At 45.8% G+C, this 15,242-nt stretch overlaps 1 protein-coding gene across 1 annotated transcript; it reads right to left on the reverse strand.

Annotated features, from left to right (window-relative positions):
• Positions 1–10,127: 10,127 nt before the first annotated feature.
• Positions 10,128–15,032, reverse strand: LOC118364139 (thioredoxin-interacting protein-like). The gene is made up of 6 exons (XM_035745367.2): positions 14,491–15,032; positions 14,011–14,086; positions 13,754–13,901; positions 13,081–13,440; positions 12,649–12,963; positions 10,128–12,493 (listed from the first exon to the last, which is right to left on the reverse strand). The coding sequence occupies exons 1-6, from the start codon at positions 14,744–14,746 to the stop codon at positions 12,434–12,436; spliced, it is 1,215 nt and encodes a 404-aa protein (XP_035601260.1). The 5' UTR covers positions 14,747–15,032; the 3' UTR covers positions 10,128–12,433.
• Between the last annotated feature and the right edge of the window lie 210 nt (positions 15,033–15,242).

The raw sequence follows: 15,242 nt of genomic DNA on the forward strand, positions 1-15,242 counted from the left end.
GAATGTAGGGAATAAACCCTCACCCAAACAAAAATAACCACACAATCTCAATGACTGTACTAACGAACACTATGGCACATCCAATGGCATTAGAAGTCAATATTCCTGAAAACATGAGATGAGTGTATGTTCAGTTCATGGGTGAAAATGAAAAGTGGGCCAACTTGAAGTCAGGAGGGTGGGGGGGTTATCCCCAGTTGAGTAGCTTTGTATCCTTTATCATTATTACTGCATTGTAGTTATTGTTTTACTGAACTCGGTATTATGACATATTTCAGTGCTATTCACAAATATCACCTAGGTCATAGCCATTCTGAGGAACCACCAATCATCATACGACACAGTTCCCAGCCGTCTGCCTCCTCTCTGATATCCACCTCTTTGACCTCTCTGAATGGGCCCCTTGTCCACGCGCTCTTTGATTTCTTCCTCTCCATTCCTATCATGCTCTATTTGAAAGAAATTGCATGTTTTCACACCCTTTTATATGGTGACCAACTGTGATTACCATTATGTGAAATCAATTAGCAATAACGAGTAGTCATTATGTATGGTTATCATGTATCATACATGTCATTTAGATGTTTATACATTACAAACACACATTTTATTTCTGTAGTTCTCAAAACCATAAATAGTAGACAAACCAGTTTAAAGTCTAGAGGTTTACCAAACGGTTAAGTGATTAGCCATGAAACACAGTTGGATTAAGTGATGGTCAAAAATGAGAAGAGAATCATATGAGAAGTATTGTGAGCATTGCATTGTGACAGGCACCTTATATGAAAGGTATTTTGGCATAGATGAAACACTTGAATCAGGTTTGGTGAAAAAGTTACTGTGTGATTTTGTGTGTTGTACTTAGTCAATTCATGTGCTTAAAGTTTAGAAAAAAAACAGTCCTCTAGCACACGTCATCATCATCATCCCACACTGAATTCATGTAAATTAGACATCCAACAATCATAGACTACGCGACTGGAACTGATGGCCAATAGGGTAGTGAGGATGGCTCATGATCACAGAAAGGTGATATCATGGGTGAGGGGGAAATAGAGTGTGCTTGAAAAGAGTGGGGAGGAGCCTTGTACGAAGGCAAAGCCAGGTCAAAGCAAAAATCAACCCAGCTCTCTCAAAGGGACCCTGAATTAAATGGTTGGCCTTTGAAGAGCTGTTGCTTTTTTCAAAGTTCATGTTAAACCTTTGGACGAAGTTGCAGAAGTTAGCTTATATTTAGCGGGTTTGTTGACCATCTCTTTCTCTTTGCTTTCAGGGTAGCTGAAATAGAAGTACGCTAGAGTGCATGCATACTGTCCTATATCTGTAACAAACCCACTTAAAATGCTAAATGGATGGAAGGTTGATTTTCGGCCATATAGACTGCAACAGTACTGAATGACAATTGATACAAGATATAAGTGAGATTAAAAGCACACTAACTAAAGCATTTCAACAAATTGTCTTTGTCAGAGCAACTGATTTTCATTGTGTTGCACAGTATGGCTATGATTGAACAGTGGTTCAAGTGGGCAACATGGACGAGCCTGGAGACCTGTCACAATTATGAGGCAAGTTAGGGCGCTGTTCGAAGCTTTGCTGGTTATATAAACACACTGTCCAATGGACCCCAGAGGACTTTTTCACCATGGGAGCAAAGGTTAGTGCGATATTATTAGACCCCAACTAAGTTTGATCTTCTGTACTTGTGCTATATCGAGAGGTGTCAGCTTCTAATTCTATCACAGTGGGATGTACTCGTTGATATGAGAAGTGTGCCATTATGCTGCAACTCATACTAACAGTTCAAGGGAAATTGAATTACATTTTTTAGTACGTATGTGTGTCTCTCTGTGTGTAATATAATTGTTTTGATGCATTCAGGTTTCCAAAAATAATGTAGTTCCATATTTGGTCAAAAGGCGGCTGGTGCCAAATCATACGTTGAGATTCAAACACAAACACTCAAACTGGACAGTTTTATCTCAATCTCTTCATTAAAAGACTCAATCATGGTCACTCTTACTGACAGTTGTGGCTGCTTTGTGTGATGTATTGTTGTCTTTACCTTCTTTGTGCTGTTGACTTTGCCCAATAATGTTTGTACCATGTTTTTGTGTTGCTACCATGTTGTGTTGCTACCATGTTGTTGTCATGATGTGTTGCTACCATGCTGTGTTGTCATGTTTTGCTGCCTTGTGTCGTCGTCGTCTTAGGTCTCTCTTTATGTAGTGTTGTGTCTCTCTTGTTGTGATGTGTGTTTTGTCCTATATTTATATTGTATTTTTTTTTTATCCCAGGCCCCCGGCCGTCATTGTAAATAAGAATTTCTTCTTAACTGACTTGCCTAGTTAAATAAAGGGTCAATAAAAAATAATAACAAAAAAAACCCAGTTGGGTAGGTTTTAGGTTGGCATCAGCCATGCTCTAGGGGTAGATGGGGGTTGTGACAACGACCTACTTGGCAAGAACCTATGGGATAGCATTGAGTTGGTGGGCCCTCAACAGATAGCAGGGCAGCTAGGAAATATAGAGAGAGTGAGAGCGAGAGAGTGAGACAGATGCTTTTTTGAGAGGCGTTGCTCTTTGCGAACAGCTGTAGAAGTAAGTAAACAACAGCATAGGGTTTCTGGTGGCTTGCTGCCAGCTACCCAACTTGGTGTGGTTGTCATTAACCACCACCCCAGCCCCCTGCTCTGCAGGCTAACGCATGCATAGAGAGTGCTACATGAATGCCACTTTACAATCCTGTATGTAATGGGAACAGCAGTAGCCTCGATGGGAGGCGGGAGTGAGCCGGGCAACCTAATGCTGATATTCCCTTGAGAAAGGAACCCCCTAAACTGCTATTTAAGAACTGCACTGCGGCTGTCCTCTCCTCCAGCCTCTCCAACCTAATGTGTGTGTGTGTGTGTGTGTGTATCGGGGGTTGGATAAAAGCAGAAGTCAAATGTCCATCTCATGTGAACTAATACACTATATGTTATCTTATGTTAGGACTACTGAGTGTTGTTTCCAGATGACCCATAAGTATCCATATGTTTTCCCTGCTTATCATAACCCTGGTTTATAGTGTAGTGTACAGAGCCTGTCACGTTTGTCCTGTCCAGTTAGAGTGTGTTACATCACCTCAATGCCATTCACAACCTAGCTAATACCTAAGAGTAACACTGGATCTTCTGTGCCATATAGGGTTGGTCCCAAATTGTTTCCCGCTAATCAGAAACTGTGTGTGTGTGTGTCTGTGTGACAGTAAGAGTGAGAGACAGATTGATGCACTGGGTTATTTTGGTCAGCCTATCTGTTCATTTCCATCACTCTCCTTTATATACAGTATCTGCTGATCAACCTTTCCCCTAATTCTTCTTGAGATCTTTATTTTCAAACACTATACATAAGTATTTCAGCCACACCCGTTGCTGATAGGTGTATAAAATCGAGCACACAGCCATGCAATCTCCATAGACAAACATTGGCAGTAGAATGGTCTTACTGAAGAGCTCAGTGACTTTCAATGTGGCACAGTCATAGGATGCCACCTTTCCAACAAGTCAGTTTGTCAAATTTCTGCCCTGCTTGAGCTGCCCTGGTCAACTGTAAGTGCTGTTATTGTGAAGTGGAAAAGTCTAGGAGCAAAAACAGCTCAGCTGCAAAGTGGTAGGCCACACAAGCTCACAGAATAGGACCATCAAGTGCTAAAGCGCACAGCGTGTAAACCTCAGTTGCAACACTCACTTCCAAGTTCCAAAATGGTCTGGGGCTGTTTTTCATGGTTTGGGCCAGTGAAGGGAAATCTTAATGCTACAGCATACAATGACATTCTAGACGATTCTTTGCTTCCAACTTTGTGGTAACAGTTTGGGGAAGGCCAGTTCCTGTTTCAGCATGACAATGCCCCTGTGCACAAAGCGACATCCATACAGAAATGGTTTGTCGAGATCGGTGGAAGAACTTGACTGAATTTATGACATGTCATTGTATAAATGTATGTAATTTGGTCATGAGTTACAGTTCATGGTCAGTGAACTACAATAATAACATCTCGTCAACATTTCATTCTGCTGATGAACTGTGGTTCACCTAAGTCATTCACAGCATGTATATTTGTATCAAATCAAATCAAATTTTATTTGTCACATACACATGGTTAGCAGATGTTAATGCGAGTGTAGCGAAATGCTTGTGCTTCTAGTTCCGACAATGCAGTGATAACCAACAAGTAATCTAACTAACAATTCCAAAACTACTGTCTTATACACAGTGTAAGGGGATAAAGAATATGTACATAAGGATATATGAATGAGTGATGGTACAGAGCAGCATACAGTAGATGGTATCGAGTACAGTATATACATATGAGATGAGTATGTAGATAAAGTAAACAAAGTGGCATAGTTAAAGTGGCTAGTGATACATGTATTACATAAGGATGCAGTCGATGATGTAGAGTACAGTATATACGTATGCATATGAGATGAATAATGTAGGGTAAGTAACATTATATAAGTTAGCATTGTTTAAAGTGGCTAGTGATATATTTACATCATTTCCCATCAATCCCATTATTAAAGTGGCTGGAGTTGGGTCAGTGTCAATGACAGTGTGTTGGCAGCAGCCACTCAATGTTAGTGGTGGCTGTTTAACAGTCTGATGGCCTTGAGATAGAAGCTGTTTTTCAGTCTCTCGGTCCCAGCTTTGATGCACCTGTACTGACCTCGCCTTCTGGATGATAGCGGGGTGAACAGGCAGTGGTTCGGGTGGTTGATGTCCTTGATGATCTTTATGGCCTTCCTGTAACATCGGGTGGTGTAGGTGTCCTGGAGGGCAGGTAGTTTGCCCCCGGTGATGCGTTGTGCAGACCTCACTACCCTCTGGAGAGCCTTACGGTTGAGGGCGGAGCAGTTGCCGTACCAGGCGGTGATACAGCCCGCCAGGATGCTCTCGATTGTGCATCTGTAGAAGTTTGTGAGTGCTTTTGGTGACAAGCCGAATTTCTTCAGCCTCCTGAGGTTGAAGAGGCGCTGCTGCGCCTTCTTCACGACGCTGTCAGTGTGAGTGGACCAATTCAGTTTGTCTGTGATGTGTATGCCGAGGAACTTAAAACTTGCTACCCTCTCCACTACTGTTCCATCGATGTGGATAGGGGGTGTTCCCTCTGCTGTTTCCTGAAGTCCACAATCATCTCCTTAGTTTTGTTGACGTTGAGTGTGAGGTTATTTTCCTGACACCACACTCCGAGGGCCCTCACCTCCTCCCTGTAGGCCGTCTCGTCGTTGTTGGTAATCAAGCCTACCACTGTTGTGTCGTCCGCAAACTTGATGATTGAGTTGGAGGCGTGCGTGGCCACGCAGTCGTGGGTGAACAGGGAGTACAGGAGAGGGCTCAGAACGCACCCTTGTGGGGCCCCCGTGTTGAGGATCAGCGGGGAGGAGATGTTGTTGCCTACCCTCACCACCTGGGGGCGGCCCGTCAGGAAGTCCAGTACCCAGTTGCACAGGGGCGGGGTCGAGACCCAGGGTCTCGAGCTTGATGACGAGCTTGGAGGGTACTATGGTGTTGAATGCCGAGCTGTAGTCGATGAACAGCATTCTCACATAGGTATTCCTCTTGTCCAGGTGGGTTAGGGCAGTGTGCAGTGTGGTTGAGATTGCATCGTCTGTGGACCTATTTGGGCGGTAAGCAAATTAGAGTGGGTCTAGGGTGTCAGGTAGGGTGGAGGTGATATGGTCCTTGACTAGTCTCTCAAAGCACTTCATGATGACGGAAGTGAGTGCTACGGGGCGGTAGTCGTTTAGCTCAGTTACCTTAGCTTTCTTGGGAACAGGAACAATGGTGGCCCTCTTGAAGCATGTGGGAACAGCAGACTTGTATAGGGATTGATTGAATATGTCCGTAAACACACCGGCCAGCTGGTCTGCGCATGCTCTGAGGGGATGCCGTCTGGGCCTGCAGCCTTGCGAGGGTTAACACGTTTAAATGTCTTACTCACCTCGGCTGCAGTGAAGGAGAGACCGCATGTTTTCGTTGCAGGCCGTGTCAGTGGCACTGTATTGTCCTCAAAGCGGGCAAAAAAGTTATTTAGTCTGCCTGGGAGCAAGACATCCTGGTCCGTGACTGGGCTGGGTTTCTTCTTGTAGTCCGTGATTAACTGTAGACCCTGCCACATGCCTCTTGTGTCTGAGCCATTGAATTGAGATTCCACTTTGTCTCTGTACTGACGCTTAGCTTGTTTGCCTTATCATCAGATTCCCTGCTGTCAGCTCAATAATTATATAATTTTCCATAAGTTACTCTTTAGTAAGGATGAATAAGTGACTTAATTACTAGGGTGTTGCTCTCTGCTTCCCATTGTCGATAATCCAGAGTAGTGGGGCAAAGGTACAGGACGACAGGCAGACTCAGGGCGGGATGAAAAGGACAAAACAGGAACAATAAAGAGACAGAAACAGAGGGGGGAAATGCTGGTAGGCTTGATGAAACAAAATGAATTGGCAACAGACAAACAGAGAACACAGGTGTAAATACACAGGGGATAACGGGAAAGATGAGTGACACCTGGAGGGGGGAGGGGGGTGGAGACAAGCACAAAGACAGGTGAAACAGATCATGGTGTGACAGTAAACCCCCCCCCTCTCTCTAGGGATGCCACCTGGCGTCCTACCTGGGCGCATACCTGGTTGAGCGGGGTGCTGGCGTTGGAACTCTGAGATAAGGCCTGGTTCCAGGATGTCCCTAGCGGAGACCCAGCACCTCTCCTCCGAGTCATAACCTTCCCAGTCAACCAGGTACCGGAATCCCCTGCCCGAGGTCGAACCTTCAGGAGACTTCTCACCCTGTACGCCGGTTGGCCATCGAAGAGACGGGGGAGAGGGGTGGGCCATGGTATTAATTCTAGACACAGGAAAGGTGGGAAGTGTATGGAGAGTATGGGGCAACAGAGGACAAACAGCAGGGGGGCTAATGTTCTTGGAGGCAGGAGGGAAAGGTCTCAGCTTTCGGGGGTGTATCCGCGGGGCTATAGCCGCATGCCAGCGCATCTGGCTTGACCTTCTTGGATACCGGTCGGTGTTGTGGAAATGAAGTGGCCCGGACCTTACTGAATCCCTCCCGGAGGTCCTGGGACTGCAGGGCTGGTGGAGAGGTCTGGGGCAATTTCCAAGCCCCCAGGAAGATGTCCCGGGGCAGGCAGAGCTGACTTCAGGCAATGAGTGTGTCAGGGCGGGCCCCTGCCCACGATGGCACCAGTAGCCCTGTCAATAGAGGGCTAGCAATTGGGAGGTAAGCAAGGTTTCCGGGAAACCGGGGTGATGACGCTGCTATCAGCCGGGTTACTGAGGGGCTGGGAGGTTACCGTCGTGGTAGGCTGCCTAGTAGACAACCCACGGAATTGCTCCCAGTGTGTCCAATGCTAGGTTGTGCCGTTCGGCCACGGCCAGGAACTCTTCCATCAGACCACGAAGAAACTCCTCGTGCCTACCAATAGTGGCTCCTTGGGAGGAGTTGGCGTTGCAGAGGGGATCCAAGTCTGTTGGGTCAGTCATGGCCAGTTCGTACTATCACATTTGAGGTAAGAGCCAAATGCAGACTGTATCGAAGTAACAATATTTATTAAAGCAGCAGGGACAGGCAAGCGACAGGTCAAGGCAGGCAGGGGTCGATAATCCAGAGTAGTGGGGCAAAGGTACAGGACAGAAGGCAGGCAGGCTGGCTCAGGGTCATGGTGGGCAGAAAAGGTCAAAACCAGGAAAAACAAAGTGACAGGAACAGAGTTAAAACCACTGGTAGGCTTGATGAAACAAAACTAACTGGCAACAGACAAACAGTGAAGACAGGTATAAAAATACAGTGGATAACGGGGGAGATGGGTGACACCTGGAGGGGGGTGGAGACAAGCACAAAGACAGGTGAAACAGATCAGGGCGTGACAATGACAGTGTCAATATGCAGCCCCTCTGTTGAGAGGTAATTTATGAAGGGCCATTGGTAAACTGCAGTGGCATTGTGTTTAGAGTGTCGACCCTGATATTGAAAGGTTGGGGGTTTGAGTCTTACCAAAGACGCCAAAAATGGCCTCCCTGCTTGGTACTCAGTGTTAATGAGATGGATTTGGGGTATATCCCTGTAACAGATGAGCGTCCTGTCTGAGATGTACTTCTACATCAAGCTGCCTCATGCTACAGAAACAGGAGATAAGCTCCTGCTGTTCTGGCTTGGACAAGGCTTACGTTTTGACCTTAGTTCCTTTGTTTTGTCTTTTGTTTTAGTATGGTCAGGGTGTGAGTTGGGTGGGTTGTCTATGTTAGTTCGTCTATGATTTTCTATTTCTGTGTTTGGCTTGGTATGGTTCTCAATCAGAGGCAGCTGTCAATCGTTGTCCCTGATTGAGAACCATATTTAGGTAGCCTGTTTTCCATTGTGTTTTGTGGGTGGTTATTTTCTGTTTAGTGTGGTGTTGCACCTTACAGGACTGTTCGTTGGTTGTTTATGGTTTTGTTTTCAGTGTTCATTAAAATATTTAAAATATGAACACTTACCACGCCGCACCTTGGTCCTCCTCTCCTTCCACCACAGACAAGCGTTACAGAACCACCCACCAAGAAAGGACCAGGCAGCGTGGTGACGAGAGGCAGCGATACCTGGAGAACTGGACTTGGGAGGAGATCCTGGACGGCAAAGGACCCTGGGCATAGGCTGGGGAATATCGCCGCCCCAAGGCAGAGCTGGAGGCAGCGAAAGCTGAGAGGCGGCGGTATGAGGAGGCAGCACGGCAGCGCGGCTGGAAGCCTGAGAGGCAGCCCCAAAAATGTATTGGGGGGGGACACACGGGGAGTGTGGGTAAGTCAGGTAGGAGACCTGAGCCAACTCCCCGTGCTTACCGGAGAGCGAGAGGGACCGGAGCCAGGTGCCATGAAGCCGGCTCAGCGCATTTGGTCTCCAGTGCGTCTCCTCGGGCCGGTGTACATGGCATCAGCCTTACGCATGGTGTCCCCGGTTCGCCAGCACAGCCCAGTGCGGGCTATTCCACTTCGCCGCACTGGCCTGGCTACGGGGAGCATTCAGCCAGGTAGGGTTGGGCAGGCTCGGTGCTCGAGACCTCCTGTGTGCCTTCACGGTCTGGTCTATCTGGTGCCACCTCCACGCACCAGCCCTCCGGTGGCAGCCCCCCGCACCAGGCTGTCTCTCCGTCTTCTCCCTACAGGTGCTCCCGCATGTCCAGCGCTGCCAGAGCCTTCCTCCTGTCCTGAGCTGCCAGAGCCGCCAATCTGTCCTGAGCTGCCAGAGCCGCCTGTCATGTCGGCGATGCCAGAATCGCCCTTCACTCCGGCGCTGCCGGAGTCTCCCGCCTGTCCGGCGCTGCTGGAGTCTCCCGCCTGTCCGGCGCTGCCAGAATCTCCCATTTGTCCGGCGCTGCCGGGATCTCCCGTCCATTCGGGACCCGTGGCTAGGGTCCCCAGTCCGAGGTCGGCGCCGAGGGTCGCCGCTCTTAAGAGGCCACGGAGGCGGTTAAGGAGGCGGAGAAAGACTATGGTGGAGTGGGGTCCACGTCCCGCGCCAGAGCCGCCACCGCGGACAGACACCCACCCAGACCCTCCCCTATAGGTTCAGATTTTGCGGCCGGAGTCTGCACCTTTGGGGGGGTACTGTCACGTTCTGACCTTAGTTCCTTTGTTTTGCCTTTTGTTTTAGTATGGTCAGGGCGTGAGTTGTATGGGTTGTCTATGTTAGTTTGTCTATGATTTTCTATTTCTGTGTTTGGCATGGTATGGTTCTCAATCAGAGGCAGCTGTCAATCGTTGTCCCTGATTGAGAGCCATATTTACGTAGCCTGTTTTGCATTGTGTTTTGTGGGTGGTTATTTTCTGTTTAGTGTGGTGTTGCACCTTACAGGACTGTTCGTTGGTTGTTTATTGTTTTGTTTTCAGTGTTCATTAAAATATTTAAAATATGAACACTTACCACGCCACACCTTGGTCCTCCTCTCCTTCCACCACAGACAAGCGTTACAGCTGGAATAGACACATTCCATATTCCAATTTGTTCATTTACCTAAGGTCAAATCTAGAGTCTTTGGAGACAAATATTTTTCAGACCTTGAAAATAAGCAAATATAAGAAAGGCAGAGACAGGGAAACAATTCAGAATTTAATATTTTTTCTTTGCATAGAAAACCTACCCATAGGTTCTCCTCGTATAAAATACTTCTCGCATTTTCACATACCCAAATTCAAAACATAATGTAGATCTCCCATTTAGTCATTCCCATTCGGCAAGCTTGGTCATTACCATGAAAAGTCACTCTCTTCTACCATAAACCACTGAGTTAACATTATTGTAAAATGACCTAGTATAATCTGGAAGAATATTATGAATACAAAAATATGTCATTTTTAATTATCTAATTAAGAGCCAATGATATTAACATAAAGTGCAACAGAATATAAAATTGAAACTTTCTATCCCTTCACTACTTTTGCATGGTCACAGCATTGTATCTGTCTGACCTAAAATGATAGCTGTGCACACTCAATGTATGGATGTGAATTCTAACATTGTTTCATTCCTCTGAGAGAATATGTCAACTGTCAAAATGCTCGAACACACTGAGGTACAGAACTACCGTGGAATGACTAGAGGGTTACAGACAGACATACAGTTGAAGTCGGAAGTTTACATACACCTCAGCCAAATACATTTAAACTCAGTTTTTCACAATTCCTGACATGTAATCCTAGTAAAAATTCAGTTTTACGTCAATTAGGATCACCACTTTATTTTAAGAATGTGAAATGTCAGAATAATAGTAGAGAATTATTTATTTAAGCTTTTATTTATTTCATCACATTCCCAGTGGGTCAGAAGTTTAAATACACTCAATTAGTATTTGGTAGCATTGCCTTTAAATTGTTGAACTTGGGTCAAATGTTTCGGGTAGCCTTCCACAAGCTTCCCTCAATAAGTTGGGTGAATTTTGGCCCATTCCTCCTGACAGAGCTGGTGTAACTGAGTCAGGTTTGTAGGCCTCCTTGCTCACACATTATTTTTCAGTTCTGTCCACACATTTTCTATAGGATTGAAGTCTGGGTTTTGTGATGGTCACTGCAATACCTCGACTTTGTTGTCCTTAAGCCATTTTGCCACAACTTTGGAAGTATGCTTGGGGTCATTGTCCATTTGGAAGACCCATTTGTGACCAAGTTTTAACTTCCTGACTGATGTCTTGAAATGTGCTTTACGGTTGGGATGTTGTTCTTCGGCTTGCAAGCCTCCCCCTTTTTCCTCCAAACATATACGATGGTCATTATGGCCAAACAGTTATATTTTTGTCAAACCAGGGGACATTTCTCCAAATAGTATGATCTTTGTCAACATGTGCAGTTGCAAACCGTAGTCTGGCTTTTTTTATGGCGGTTTTGGAGCAGTGGCTTCTTCCTTGCCGAGAGGCCTTTCAGGTTATGTCGACTCTTTTTACTGTGGATAGATACTTTTGTACCCATTTCCTCCAGCATCTTCACAAGGTCCTTTGCTGTTGTTCTGGGATTGATTTGCACTTTTCGCACCAAAGTATGTTCATCTCTAGGAGACAGAACGTGTCTCCTTCCTGAGCGGTATGGCGGCTGCGTGGTCCCATGGTGTTTATACTTGCGTACTATTGTTTGTACAGATGAACGTGGTACATTCAGGCGTTTGGAAATTGCTCCCAAGGATGAACCAGACTTGTGGAGGTCTACATTTTTAAAAATTTGATCTTGGATGATTTCTTCTGATTTTCCCATGATGCCAAGCAAAGAGGCACTGAGTTTGAAGGTAGGCTTGAAATACATCCACAGGTTCACCTCCAATTGACTCAAATGATGTCAATTAGCCTATCAGAAGCTTCGAAAGCTATGACATAATTTTCTGGAATTTTCCAAGCTGTTTAAAGGCACAGTCAACTTAGTGTATGTAAACCTCTGGCCCACTGGAATTGTGATACAGTGAATGATAAGTGAAATAATCTGTCTCTAAACAATTGTTGGAAAATGGCTTGTGTCATGCACAAAGTAGATGTCCTAACCGACTTGCCAAAACTAGTTTGTTAATAATACATTTGTGGAGTGGTTGAAAAACTAGTTTTAATGACTCCAACCTAAGTGTATGTAAACTTCCGACTTCAACTGTAGAACGATCAGTTTCTGAAGACTGCAATGGTGATAGTGAATGTGGAGTGGACACCAACATCTACAATCCATACGCATTCAACCTGAATAGTTTCACTTCAACTTGACTCTCAAGTCCACATCTCAGTTCTGTTCCTTGAAAGAGTCTTCAGGGCTAGGGTCCCATACTCTTTCTGCTTCACAGCTGTGCTGCTCTTTAACCAGTCACCAGTCCGTTCCCCGATCTCACTAAGGCTAACCACCAGTGCTTAGACTACAACGGGGATTAATTGCAACTCTTACTCGTGGTTCAGCAGACCCGAAGAACATGGCCATTGCTGTTTGAGATCCTCGTCAACCTGAGAGAAAGTTGAAAAGAAAGAGAGAAACAGTTGGGGAAAAAAACAATTAGACCACATATGCAACAGTGCAAACTCAGTGCTATCTGCTTCACTTTTCACTAGTAACTGACTATATCGGTTAAATGTCTATCTTCTATTCTCCATCTCCTTACCTCGGTGTAGGCAGGGGGAGGAGGGTACCAAAGCTCGGGGGCGCGCATGAACAGTCCTTCATCCTCATCTGCGTCGTAGTTGACCAGCAGAGGTGTGAGGGCGGAGTCGATACGGCAGTCGCGAGAGATGTTGCTGTAGCTGGGGGGTTGTGACGGGAGGCACAGCGACCCAAAGCTACTGAAGGGGGTGTTCAGGGACTCTGCCTGGCTGCTCATGCTGTTGGTGCGGCTGCCAAAGCCATTGAAGGGGATGTTCCCGATGACCAGGGGCAACTCTAGGACCACCTTGTCACTGCCGGGAATGTGGACATAGATCTGATGGATAGATAGATATGTCATTCCTAAGTCACAAGTCCTTTCAATCATTTTCAATGTGAGGTTTATGGTATGAGCCTATATCAAGCAACAAGTTGTCTCAAGTTTATGACTCACCCTGAGGGCATAGTCCACGTGAATGATGTCGCACCCCAGGAGTGAGGGCTTGAGCCTAGGCACTCGGATGGTCTTGCTCTGCCACATGTCACACATGCCCGAGATGATATGGTTGCCCCTCACGACTGAGAGCTTCTGCCCCAGGACCTTGGTCCGGCCATTGGCCTGGTAGGTGTGCTTGACCATGATGGCTGCCTTGGGCACCACGATACGTGAACAGGTGTTTTCAAACTTTGCATTGATGCAGATGTCCTCGCCCTCGCAGAAGCCCTTGCGCTCGATCTTGGCACTGATGGACACATGTCCATCTGGGATGAACATGCAGGTGAGCTTCTTCTCCTTTGTACCTGCAGCTGGAGCCTGGACGAGAAACAATGAGAATCATTAACATGAGTTAAACATAAATCACCAAACATGTTGATTGCAAGTCAACCATCAAGTCTAACACCATCCACCCACACCTTATAATCTCTCATGTATAGCTAGTTATGGCAAAGTTATACAATTGTCATTAACATTATTAAGCCATGCATCATCATTACATGGGTCATTCAGGAGAACAAGGTGTATAATACAATCACTGTCAAGTAGCAATGTGTATAATGTAGTAACTATCAAATGGCATTATTCCTTGTGGTGATAATTATGATGATTTGAATGAGCTGTTATGTACCAGGAGGTCAGGGGTGTTGACGTCCAAGGGCTCCTCCACCTCAAAGTGTTTCTCGCACTGCAAAGCAGGCTGGGAAGGCCTCTCCATCACAGCCCTGACATAATACTGGACACAGCCAAACTTCCCCTTGTAGGACGACACCAGTTGCCTGTGACAAAAGCAGGAGGAATTTTAGTTGTGGGATGCTGTCATTACCACATAATGCTATGCCTTTATATGAAACAAACAACAAGGTTTTTACAGTCCTTGATGCTTACCCAGCATGTGGCAGCTCGAAGCCAAACATGTACTCATATCTGTTCCCTGGTCTGAGAGTGACCGAGCCATTGGAATCTGAGGACGAGAGAAATACATTATGGTCCATTCATTAAACTATGAATTTAGCCAATCTCTCTTAGGTTAATATATTTTGGTCTATTTGTGCAATCCACTGTAGACCACAGGACACCCGTGGTCCACTTCTAGTGCTTATGGGCCAATAACAACCACCCGTGGCGCATTTGATAACCCATAAACATCGAGGTATGTAAATAAAACATATAGCTAGTCTATAAAGCATCATTTCTCATTCTCCATTTTTGCGCACTACACTGTACTCACAGACTGCAATAGTCAGCTAGTGACAGTGCATAAAAGCTGGATGACACCGGATGTAGCCTGCCGACTGCTTTGAAAGGCTATTTTCACATTCGAGACAAAGACATTTACTTTTTGTATATTTTAGTTTGTAATATTACCTCTAGGCTGGTGGTCCAGATAAACGGTATCTTCGTATTTCAGATATTCAATGCCTTCACGGCATCTGTGCTTTCCTTTCGCGTACTCCACTTTTGCGCATCCAATTCCAAACACTCTCATAGCGGACACCTTGGTCACCTCGGACACCTCAACCACAATATTCCCGGATACCTTGTCACCACTGGAGTAGAAAGCCTTAGTAGGATCATGGAAAACGACCTCAAAGGTCTTCAATTTCTTTGTAATGATGACCATTTTAATATTTGTTCAGTGTCCCACGGTTAAGAAAATATGAGTGGAAAATAGCCGGCCGCTATTATTAGCTAGTTAAGCCTATTGAATTCCACTGATGAACAAATGTCCAACAATTTGATTGCATTCCAATCCCTATACTGTCACAATGTTAGCTACTTATTGTCATCATCCGTACAATTCTGAGCTGACTGTGAACAGCAAGTCTCCGCATTGGTTTTATATGGATGGCGAGTAGACATCCCAACCCAGTCTCGCCAGCCGCATACTCACGATCCCGTTACCGGACTGTGCATGCTGTCGGTGAATGCACCGTCTGAACTGCTGCATGTACAGCCCTCTCATTGGTCAAACATATCTTGTTTGTGCACCTCCTTGCCAATCAGCACACAGAAAGACCGCGTGGACACCTCATGGTAAAGTAACGAAGAGGAGTATATCGCATGTAGAGGCGTGGTTCTGGGGTTAGATCCATCTAGATCCCCAAAATGAATCAACC

The sequence above is a fragment of the Oncorhynchus keta genome, chromosome 31 (genome assembly GCF_023373465.1).
Source record: "Oncorhynchus keta strain PuntledgeMale-10-30-2019 chromosome 31, Oket_V2, whole genome shotgun sequence".
In the NCBI taxonomy this organism is placed as follows: domain Eukaryota; kingdom Metazoa; phylum Chordata; class Actinopteri; order Salmoniformes; family Salmonidae; genus Oncorhynchus; species Oncorhynchus keta.

Excerpts from the sequence above, each read along its gene's own strand:
- LOC118364139 (XM_035745367.2), bottom strand. The coding sequence starts at position 14,746 with ATGGTCATCATTACAAAGAAATTGAAGACCTTTGAGGTCGTTTTCCAT. Across the intron at positions 13,902-14,010 it reads TTCGAGCTGCCACATGCTGG|GCAACTGGTGTCGTCCTACA; the intron begins GTAAGCATCAAG and ends CTTTTGTCACAG. Across the intron at positions 13,441-13,753 it reads TCAACACCCCTGACCTCCTG|GCTCCAGCTGCAGGTACAAA; the intron begins GTACATAACAGC and ends TTTCTCGTCCAG.